The sequence below is a fragment of the Amia ocellicauda genome, chromosome 16 (genome assembly GCF_036373705.1).
Source record: "Amia ocellicauda isolate fAmiCal2 chromosome 16, fAmiCal2.hap1, whole genome shotgun sequence".
Taxonomy (NCBI): domain Eukaryota; kingdom Metazoa; phylum Chordata; class Actinopteri; order Amiiformes; family Amiidae; genus Amia; species Amia ocellicauda.
Window position 1 is genome coordinate 17564599 of NC_089865.1, and position 11322 is coordinate 17575920.

Here is an 11322-nt window from a genome sequence, read left to right on the forward strand (position 1 = left end):
CAGGGAGGACGTGGGGACCGCAGCCGCAACAAGTGCACGAAAGCATGGATGCGTCTCTCAAAGCAGCCCGGACTTTTAGGTAAGCAAGTTTTGCTTTCCATGTGAACGCGTTGTTTCTTTTTTGTATTAACATAACAGCGTTATTGTTTACTTCAGCAATGCCCACAAAGACACAACGTAAGGCTGCTTATATTGAAGTTTTGTTCTTCATCAGTTAATACATAGTTCGCATTCCTTTTGTGTCAGTTTAAATACTACTAGTATTAATATCAATCCGCGGTGCGCTTTGAAGTATGTAATTTATTATGCATTTGAATATTCAGGATTTAGTGTTGTGCTGTAGCTTTGTGCTGTTCATAGTAAACAAATGTATGAACTTGACTTTATGCGGCAACCTGTTCTGTTCACCGTGTAATAAGAAATCAATTTGAAATTGAAGATTTGGGAGACAGTATACATATACTCAGTATACATTATACTCAAGTCATAATAAGCAGTGGAACACGCAGCTATATGTCGCGTTCTTCGAGAGCAGTTCTGCGCAGATCTGCAGAATCTCGCCGATCCCATTGGTGGAGCCGCGCAGACCTGCGAACATCTGCGCTAACGGTACGCCAGCTCTACGACTCGCCGAACCGCGCCCGCAAAAATAAGGTCCGTGTAAGCAACGCTGGTAACAGTAGCTAAACCAGCAGAAGTTAGAAATGCGTACTCCAGTACATTTGCTAAATGCACGCATCTACACCAGCTAGCACCTGAAAAAGGCTGAACGTGGCAACTGAATAAAGTATTTTTAAACTTTGAACGCAAGTTATCTAATCAAAGTCATTCCCACAGTGGTGCGCAGTTAAGTGTAACCTACAGACCGCCACTTGGGACGTGCATAGTATTTTTAAATACGTGTTGTCGTCAGTGCAAACGCAAAGGCATGTCAATGATTTCAGTAATGCGATCTTGATATGTATATCCGTACAAAAATGAAGTTATGCGGCATAGCAACGAATTCTTAAGTCTTCAAATGGGCAAAATCAATGTTGGCTTCGTAATAACAGCACAATCAAAACCCCCAGTTTTGATACTATGCATTGCACCTAGGTTAGCTCGGAAACTGCTCTGTTTTTATCTCCACAATTCAACAAACACTAACTCCAGCAACCTACTGAAACGTGTAATAAAATGCAAACGATAATATCAAAACCGAAATGAATACTGACGACTTATTATCCTGCCCTGAAGTGCATGTGCTTTGTACCTTCCTCTCTCTTTTTTTATTCATGAAAGTTTATGTAGGATGTTTGATTGCTACACTAAATAGGACTTCTTTAAGTTTAAGAAGACTCATGTATCATGTAGAAGTACACCTTTTAATATTGCTATTTGAGTGATTTTTGTAATACATTTTGTTTTTAACTTTTATGTTTTGTTTTCCTTTATTTTCTGTGTGTTATTATAAACAAACATCCTTTGTGAAGTCCTGTAAATTTGTTATTCTGTGTGTACAGCACATGTATATCTTTTTGGGTTGCAATGCACTACATTATTAATGTTCACTCTTTATAGCCAATCTTCTTCCTATGCTGTAATAACTGATTAGTTCCATACATTTTCATAAATATTTTACATTAGTCTGTATAGGTAAAGAAAAAAAATTGTGTATATATATATATATATATATATATATATATATATACAAATTAATAGTTACCGTTTTACACCACATTCCTACTATGTCTGCATATGATACACTGTTGTTTGTTGATCTAGAACTGGCTTTGGATTTTGTGATTATTATTCTTTAAGTGGAAAGATTCAGCAACTTTTTTTTTTTTGGTTACACTGCAGGAATATGAGACTTATGTCTGTAGTTAATGCACATCTCCCTTCCAGTTCTGTTTGATTGTAATGATTGAAAACAAGTTATATTTTCTCGAATGTCTCTTAACACAATTAAATGATCAAATTTAATTAACCTTCAGATTAAATGGCTGGTTAAACTGAAAACTAAAACATGCTAATGTGACTAAAACAGACGCATATTGTAGCTCACTAAACTATGCATTTTGTTTTCAATTAAGATCTTTTGGCATTCATTCTCCATTAATTTCTTCCTATCTGGAAGCTGCTTAGTGTCCAAAACAAATGTTAACTGAAGCCTGGCACACACAGTATGTCTCTGGCAGATGAGAGAACTCAAAGCTAGACTGTTTCTCTTAATTATAAAGTACTTTCAGAACCTCAGTCTTAATGCAGCTCACATAAACAAATGTTAATTTATGCAGATTTGTTTGGAAATCCAATCTTGTATTGTCGCTTTTTGTAAATGTCAGAAATGGGCAATCAAATATTTGGCTGTGCATTGGTTTAAAATTGTTAAGACTGAATTGGCTCAATTGCGGATTATCTTGCCAGTTAATGTTTTTGAGGAATGCTATGAAACCTCACAACTCTTGCAGGTAATTGTGAGACACATAAGGGACCTAAGAGAGTCCTAACTGAGGTAGAAGTAACTCAAATCCTGTTATAAAGGTAATTCTAATTGTGTAGTGTGGTCTGTGTAGTCCACAAGAGGGAGCTAAAGTCTATAAATATTGAAATGTATGTTTTGTTAATTTTTTTCATTTTGTGTTCAAACATTTGCCGTCCTTAATAATATTACTGACATACATTTATAAGTATAGGCTACATTTCTACATATGTTAAGCCTCATCTCACACTAAGGAACTATTCATTTTAGTCATCTGAATAACTATTAACCATCAATGACAAATTATGTATGATCACTTCGTACTTGCTAAAAAGATTTTATAACTCTTGATTTTTCTTTCTCAATTGAGTTGCTACATATACTTCAAACATATTTCAGCATTCTGGTAATGCTGTTTTGCTTTTATTCTTTCAGTTCATTGTTTTGGAGGGCCGAGGTCTGCGTCACCTCCATTGACTTTGAAACGTCTCCGTTTTTGCCGTGATAATCTAAAAGTTCACTTGGGGGTTTTCATGCATTTGGAGATGTACAAAATACAAATGGGGCAATTGTTTCTTCAGAAGCACTCTCCTGGCCAAATTGATGTCATTTTATATTTGTGCCAATAGGTGTGCACCATTACCATTCTCCCAGGAAATATCAAGTTCAAATGGAAATTGGTTTGAATGGAGCTTATTGTATTAATTTAACTAAAGAGAAACTCTGGCCTGGAATCTTTTTCTACTCTCTTCTCCTCTGTTTTTTGTTGCGCTTTCAAAAACCAACCATTAGTATGTTAATTCAAAATGGCTTCCTCTTGAAATGAGCGGAACATGACTGCTTTACAATTCTAGCAGAATCTGAAGAATCAGGCATGGAAATGGTCAGTGTAAAGCTGATCGCTCTGCAGAGAAAGCCTGTTGGCGTGGCTGCCTCCTTGCTGCTCAGAGGCCTGTGTCTGCTGTTCATATTCACTGACGGGTTTGCCTGTCCTAAAACCTGCCACTGCACCCAGAAGAACGGCATGACGGCCGTGCACTGCACCTCCCGCAACCTGGATAAAATCCCTTCCGACTTACCGGAGGACACAGTGTCCTTACTGCTGGACTCCAACCGCATCACCAAGATCCCCAACCACGCCTTCAAAGGCCTGCACCGGCTGCAGGAGCTGGACCTATCGAGGAATGCCATCGAGGTGATCGACGCCGGGGCCTTCCAGGGCGTGGCCGAGGGCCTACGCCTGCTGGACCTCTCCAGCAACCATATCCACAGCGTGCCCAAGGAGGCCTTCTCCAAGCTCCAGGCCAAGATCCGCCTCTCCAACAACCCCTGGCACTGCGAGTGCACCCTGCAGGAGGTGCTGAGGGAGCTGAAGCTGGACCCCGAGACGGTCAACGAGATCAGCTGCCACACCTCGGTGCAGGAGGAGTACGCTGGCAAGCCCGTGATCCAGGTCCTCGACTCGGGCATCAACTTCTGCAACTTCCACCACAAGACCACCGACGTGGCCATGTTCGTCACCATGTTCGGCTGGTTCACGATGGTCATCACCTACGTGGTCTATTATGTCAGGCACAATCAGGAAGATGCGCGGCGCCACCTGGAGTATTTGAAGTCCCTCCCCAGCACCCAGATAAGCAAAGATTTTGACACGGTCAGCACAGTGCTTTGACCCCTCTTTCTCCAGGACAAGGCTCGGTACAGAAGCACCCATGTTACTGTGCAGGTGTCAAGTCCCCACAGTCACAAGCCTTAATGTTAGTTTCCTAAATTGCTTTTTGCAGACCTTGTTAACAGACTATTTTTGTTCACAAGATTTTATTACATTACAAGAACACATGATGAAATGTCCTGTAGCTAAATCGTTTTTGTAATAACCCATTCCCTTTATTGTTTTTAAGGGCCACATTTTCATTGCCTGTGTCACTGTAATTACAATGCCGACTTGAATGTTTTTCCAGTGTCTTGTATATTTGGAATATCAAAAAAGGGTGAAGGGTTATTATCCTTATTATTATATCCTCCAAGGTTCTTGATGTTCAAATTCTTCTTGTCCTTTCCTTTGATTTCAGAGTGTAATCCGCCCTTTCTCTTCGACCTTCATTCCTCAGAGGTTGTTGCACTTCACTGTACACCTGTTGATTGAGCTGGGGCTTAATTTTTTTAGCCCTTTGCTTTCCCGATTTATAATGAAACCTGCTCTTTAAAATAAGTTGCAGTATATTCAACCTTTTATTTAAATTCATTTTTTTTTAATGTTTTTTTCATTTTCATGTGAAAAAATGCTATACTTTTAGTGCGTTCTGCGATGTCTAAGGCTGGATCTTAAACTCAAGTGCCTAATGTTTGGTACCTTCACATGTCCATGCTGAACACTTGATTATAGTTAATCCGATGTCACCAAAATGTTCCTGTCCCTGTGTGTTAACCAGATCTGTCTTATCAGATCAAAGGTTTAACCTTACCTCAAATCACACACCTTGCAGTTTAATTTATTGTCAGGTGACACTTTCTGCTACTTCTAAATAAAAATGGAACAGGGTGTAGTTTTGTAATGTGTGATTTCCTGGTAGGTCAACATTTTTATTTATTTATCTGTGTAATGTAAAAACTTGTAATGCAAAGTCATATTTGTCCCATTTTCCAGTGTAGTACATGTCTGCTTTTTCTCTAACATGTTCTGTCTTTCAAACAACATCATTCTGTTATGTAGGCTATCTGTCTCTCTCTACTCTACTGGTGTACCCTTTGACCTCTTCAGCAGTTAAAAAAAAAAAAAAAAAAAGTAGGCTATGCTACTTAAATTGTTATATCCACAAAGGGAAGTACATTTAGGCCTATATTTTATTCTTAAAACTTGCCTTTTTTTAAAGTATAACATTTTTCATAAAGTAGTGCTGGGAACAGTTCTTGCAAGCTATTTTGTTGAATTCAGTGTCCTGGTGATTTTCAAGAATCAACTAGCCTACAATAGGATTATTTGGCATAAGGAAATTGAGTGTTCAGAATCTATTTGTAAAAAGAGAAGTCTCTGGTAGGGTTGGGGTTGGTTGTGAATTGTGATGGGGTGTATCCAACATTCATTGATATAATAAACATTAATCTCCCATTTTTATGGTCTTGTAATAATGCAGTCTGACCCAGTGACCTTTTAAGCTGAAATGCTCAAGTGTTTCCAATGCACTGCAATTACAACTATAGACCATGGTGCTACATTCTGTTTACACCAAATATCTTCTACTGGGAAAGTCAGCTGTCACTGAAGTGGAGACTAATGTCATCGTTCTGCTGGCTCATAGGGATTTTTCTGAGTGAGAATTTTCTTGATTTGATCAAATGGAGATTGAGACTGTTGTCTAGACATCAGGTTTAGTTCAGTTCGACTCATGTGTTATTCAGTTAGCTCTTTATGGTCTTCTGATTTACAGTATTATAATGCAAGTTAGCAGGAAATAAGATTTTGATCTCAACATTATGTGATGTATTGTAAGTCACCCTGGATAAGGAATATAGTAAATATTTTATATAATAATGACATTTGCTGTTTTAAGGTTTGATGTGTAATGTATTCTAGAAAATTTAAATGCTTCCGAGACCAACAAAATTAGTGGACAGACGAGGAAAATTAAAGTTTTTCCCTGTTGAAGCAATGTGTTCTATTATGGATATCTCCATTTGTAATATTTGTAATGTGCAGACATTTAGGACGTCTTTGTTTTACAATGCCTGTTTTTTAGAATTAGTTATTTTAGGTCAGCCTGCTCCTCTGATAGGATATAAAAATCTATCCCTTTGAAAACATCGCCCCCACAGGCTGAAAGACAAGTAACGGGTACTGCCAAGGTGATGCATTAGACAACATGTTTGTCTTGACCTAAGGCAATCCTATTGGAAAAACATTTATTTTAAACATAATTCTGCCAAAATGTCTAGGGAATGGTTTGATTGGGGTATTTTATGTTTCGGGAGAACACTTTTTACTGCCCGGCTGTATGCTGTTAATATATTAATGGATGAGTCAGCAGGATTGATTTAAGTTTGGTGTAAAAGACATCAAGATCACTTCAAAGGCAAAAGTAACAACATAAATTGGTCAGTTGCTAATGCAGCCGGGGACAAGGAAACCAACCGCTTCCAGGAACAGTTTGCATATTATCACCACTTGCTGAAGGCAAGGTGCTACAATGGGATATGTAACAAGTGCAGACACGACAAATTAATCATCGTTAGTAGTGACAATCTAGGCTTTTAATCTTATCTGATAATGCCAACAGTTGCAAAAGTTATATTTCCAACTTATAACAATGAGCACAAAATGATTTTTAGAAATATGTATCTGTTTCCAAATTAATGTACTTATGTAATTTAAAAATAATAAATAAATAAATAACATCCATTTCCCAAAGGCCGTTCAGATTGTGTGCATGAATGTCATTCTGGGGATGCTGTTGGTCGCCAGGGGTACAGTTGTAAGAAGCTGAATGCCTGTGTGCTCTGGGTCATGGTGGCTTTTCATTGGTATCCAAGCTATTTCATTAAAGCACATTGCCATTTACGTCTTCCCAAGTCATGTGGCCGAGATATCTTCCAAAGGCAGTGATTTTTATTTTTTTATTTATTTTTTATTCTGTAATTATTTTAAATGTTTTTGTTTTGTGTTAGTTTTGGTGCTGGTTGTATGTTGTTTAAAACTGGTTAATACCAGAAATTAATCACTATCAAGTTTTGAGAATGCTTGATGAATCAATTTAGTTTTTTATTTCTCCCTTTTGTGTTATTTTTTCTCCCTTTGTAAAATACCGTTAAGTTGTTCTGTTCCCTAATTGTGAATTATGTCTGTACATATAATCCCTGCTGCTCTCCCCTTACATGTTTACATGCAAGTTGTCTCCATTCTTCAGGATGCTGTAGAGAATACCGATGTGGGTTAGTAAGATATGCACATTGTACTATATATAGAGGCAAACAGAGAGTTTCAACTCTTTAAGTGTAGAGGAAATCATTCCTCATAGACAGGCTTGCACACATTAGATTTGATGTACTGCTTCAGCACCTTTTCTGAGACAATCATCAGTGCAGGTAAGGTGATCTGGGTTCAGAATGGAGGTTAAATGCTTTAGGTAAAGCTTTGGACTTAAGAATAAAGGACTTTAATGACTCAACACTGTACTCCAGGATCAACAATTATCCCATAAATAAAGGGCAGTGATATATTTCCTGAAAACCCATGGGCTATACAAAAAAAGCCAAATGGAAAAATACCAGAAACCTTTTTGCAATGGGCAAAAAATCCTCTAGCCCTACCCTAGCAGATGCATGCCTACACATTGTTTTATTACTGTCTTTAATAGTGTCCATGTCATTAATTAGTTAATGGGGCAGTAACTGTCTGGTTCCATTAGCTGTGCTTGTTGGGGCCTGTCGCTGATATTAATGCTTAAGTTTGAAGTTTTAAGTCTTTCAGTGGTTCACTTTTGTGCTCAAAGTTTGTCCTTTCATTTCAGAGACCTAACATTCATGAAGGTCAGTAATGGCTGACTGATTGCCAAAAAGTGATCTAGGCCAAGCTGCTATGTGAGGTGCTCAATGAAGATTATTCAGAGTATATTTGAGGTATTTATACTTGTTGTCATTACCTTGAACATTGGGGTTTAGAAAACCCTTTGTCAATGTATTGGAGGAGTTGGTTGTTTAGTTATGTGTTGTGAAGCCTTGTGAATTTTTGTTTACCCCAGGTTAGGCACTTCCTGGTTTAAAGGGCAATGTTTCAAAGGAGTGTTGAGGTAAAGATGGTTAAATCTGCTGATGCTCAAGTGGGTTTTGAAAAAACCTTAAACAAGAAGGGTTTTATGTCCATAAGCACCTCATGAACTCTTTGCTCTTATAATTTGTGTGATGATTTTATACAATGTTTTCTTTATGTACCTGCTTATTTATTTTTTCCCTAACAGCAAGTTTGAAAATACTTTAGGAGATGCATCATCCATTCCATGGTTTGCCTTGAATACGTCCAAGAGATGATGCATATAGATGAATGAGTATGTAAGGAAATAGACCTGCATCTGACCCTCAGTTCAGCAATTCTATATGGAAGGGGCTTTGAGTTCCATGACTTGCACACGATTTGTACACGCTACTCCAGTGCTCCGCTCCCTCCACTGGCTCCCGATACCAGCACGCATTCAGTTCAAGACTTTGACCCTCGCCTACCGCTGTCTCAACCACACTGCACCAAGCAGCTACCTTCAGTCACTCGTCTCCCCATACATCCCCTCCAGACCACTGCGCTCCTCCAGTGTCAGAAGACTAACTCTGGCTCCTCTCAATTCTCCTTCCTCCAGAGCCGCTCCTTCTCATCATCACTGTCATCACATTTAGGGGCCCCTAAATGGTGGAACGACCTGCCCACCGAAGTCAAAACAGCAGAGTCCTTGACCTCATTCCAGCACTTACTCAAGACGCATCTCTTCCGACAGAACTATCCCTGCTAGATAGCACTTCACAGTTTTTATTATGCTTCTCGCGTTCTTGATTGTTTTCCTCCTTGCTCCCTTTCCCGTAGCCCTTAACTGTGACCCTACATCTTGACAGCACTTAGCTTTCACCGTCCAGGATGTAGGACCTCACTTACTGTACTTGTGTAAATTGTAAATTGGAATTTGTAAAATGTATTTTGAATTGCTGTTTTAGCTAAATTGAATTTGTAATGATTGATGCCTTGTACTTCACTGTATTTCTGCACTTTGTTTGCACTTATGTTGTAAGTCGCCCTGGATAAGGGCGTCTGCCAAGAAATAAAAATAATAATAATAATAATGACTCGCCCAGCGATGTTTGATTCAATGACAAGCTGCTTGATTACATAGAATCACGACTGAAAATCTGTGTAGAAATCTATTACTGAATAAGAGAAAAAGGGATCATTTGTTCATTTTTCACATTTCCTGAATATCCGATTTTTTTTTTTTTTACTTTGCAAAATTGAAATCTAAATAAATTGCCACAAGAAAATGGAAAAATGTAATAACTGTAACTATAACTTGTAGACATTGTTTAAGCAGTATACATTTATATTTTATACATAGATTTTAAAGTTATTTCCAATTACAAAAAATAACCTCTCCAACTTAGTGCTGCTTACCTATATCTCTTTCTCAATATGATTATAAAATGTTCCCCAAAAAGTTGTCAAATAATAATGCTTCAATAATATTTTATAAAGCTGAGCTTGTGAAAGATATTTGCCACAGGAAAATAATTGCTTATTTTCTAATGTATATATTTATAATATTATCATAACAATTTAGAATCTGTCCTTGTTATACCTCCAGTACCCCTGATCTGAATATAAAAACACATTTTATATAGTGAAGTAGCAAAAATGCAAATCAGCGTATTCATTAAGCCACAAATTGAATGGCTAAACAGTTCTGCTAGGTATTTTTTTATATTAATATGAATCCCTTTGCACCTATTCATTTTGCAGCTGATACCAGGCATATGCATTATAAATATGATCTCTATTATTAGTTGAATCGTGAATTGCGATATTTGATTTGATGCACGGTCCGCCGCCTGAATTAGTATTCAAGGGAACAAGCTAAATGGAATGGTTATGGTTCTGGGGGTGAGTGTTGACAGTCGATAGGCCCCTGGGGCTACTTATGTAAGTCTGTTCAAAGACATCAAGTCACGGTCTTGACCAAAAACAGCATTATCATGTATATTTATGCAAGCTGCTTAATATGATTACAGTAAATGATAAACACTTCCAAAATTTGAATTTGTTAAAAGTACCTTGGGTCATATGTATATAATATAATTATACTACATAATATATGTATATCTCAGGCTGTTGATTTACCAAATGTCTTTATACTGTGATCTGAGTTGTCCAGAAGGTGGGGATTTCATTAGGAAGGCTGTAACACTTCATTACGCGGCTGCATTATACACACCAAAATACATGCTTATCTACAAGTGAAATTTGTTTGCCTTCAAGTTCGTTTACACAAACATCACATGAATAATACATGATTTCTCTCCATCAGTTGATTACATTAAATGTCTAACTTTCAAGCCGTTTCTCAGAATCTCTTATTCTAATCTTATAATCTTGTGTTATGATTTTGAAAGTACCTGGAATTTTTCAAACTGATCTTTACAATGTATTGGGTGTTTTTATCAGCACTGTGTCATGTGTCTAGATGTTGCAGTATATTTAATTGATTTTGTAATTGTGGAAAGGCTATACTAATATGGAAAGGATCAGGTTGCACTCTGATGCATTTTGTTCCAAACAAATAGTTCCCGGTTTCTGTTACTTCAATGGAGAATATAATGAAGCCATTTTCCATCTTCTTTCTAGTTCTCTCTCCAGTGTCTCTGAAGAGCCCTCTGATTCTGATTGCATCTCCCTGGGTTTGTATGTTTTTCAAAGCTTTTCCTGTGCATCAGGATTCACTTAGGGCTCTCTTCAAGGTAATAAGCCTTAGCTTTTGATCTAATTTGGACAAGAAAATGCAGTTCCTCACATCTCTCAAGTGGGTTTATCTGCAAACATGAATTCGAAAGTCGTCTATAATTTTCCATGCTTTGACTCGTTTTCATGGCTCTGTTTTACCCTGAAGTCTTAAAACATTCACAAACTGGTGCCCTTCTTTACATTTAAAATTATCTTTGTTCAACTGTAATGTTCTAAAATCATGTGGCTTTTCTGCCAGACCTGTATCATATAATCGTCAGTTGTCACTAGGATAGCCACAGGTATCAGAGACTGGTCTAGCCTAAATGAACAAAGCAACTATTGCCATTATAACCATAATGTGCAGTCATTTTTTGTCGGATATCAAAATGTG

General features: G+C 37.6%; 1 protein-coding gene across 2 annotated transcripts; it reads left to right on the forward strand.

The window, feature by feature from the left end:
- On the forward strand, window positions 1-9274 carry lrrc3 (leucine rich repeat containing 3). Of its 2 annotated transcripts, none has more exons than XR_010804771.1 (2): window positions 1-79; window positions 7969-9274. XR_010804771.1 is itself a non-coding variant. In XM_066688193.1 (2 exons), the coding sequence occupies exon 2, from the start codon at window positions 3339-3341 to the stop codon at window positions 4134-4136; it is 798 nt and encodes a 265-aa protein (XP_066544290.1). In that variant the 5' UTR covers window positions 8-79; window positions 2900-3338; the 3' UTR covers window positions 4137-5010. The 2 variants fall into 2 exon arrangements, 1 of the variants encoding a protein (XP_066544290.1); XM_066688193.1 differs by lacking the exon at window positions 7969-9274 and adding an exon at window positions 2900-5010 and having other exon boundaries at window positions 8-79.
- Window positions 9275-11322: the final 2048 nt, after the last annotated feature.

Excerpts from the sequence above, each read along its gene's own strand:
- lrrc3 (XM_066688193.1), top strand. The coding sequence starts at position 3,339 with ATGGAAATGGTCAGTGTAAAGCTGATCGCTCTGCAGAGAAAGCCTGTT.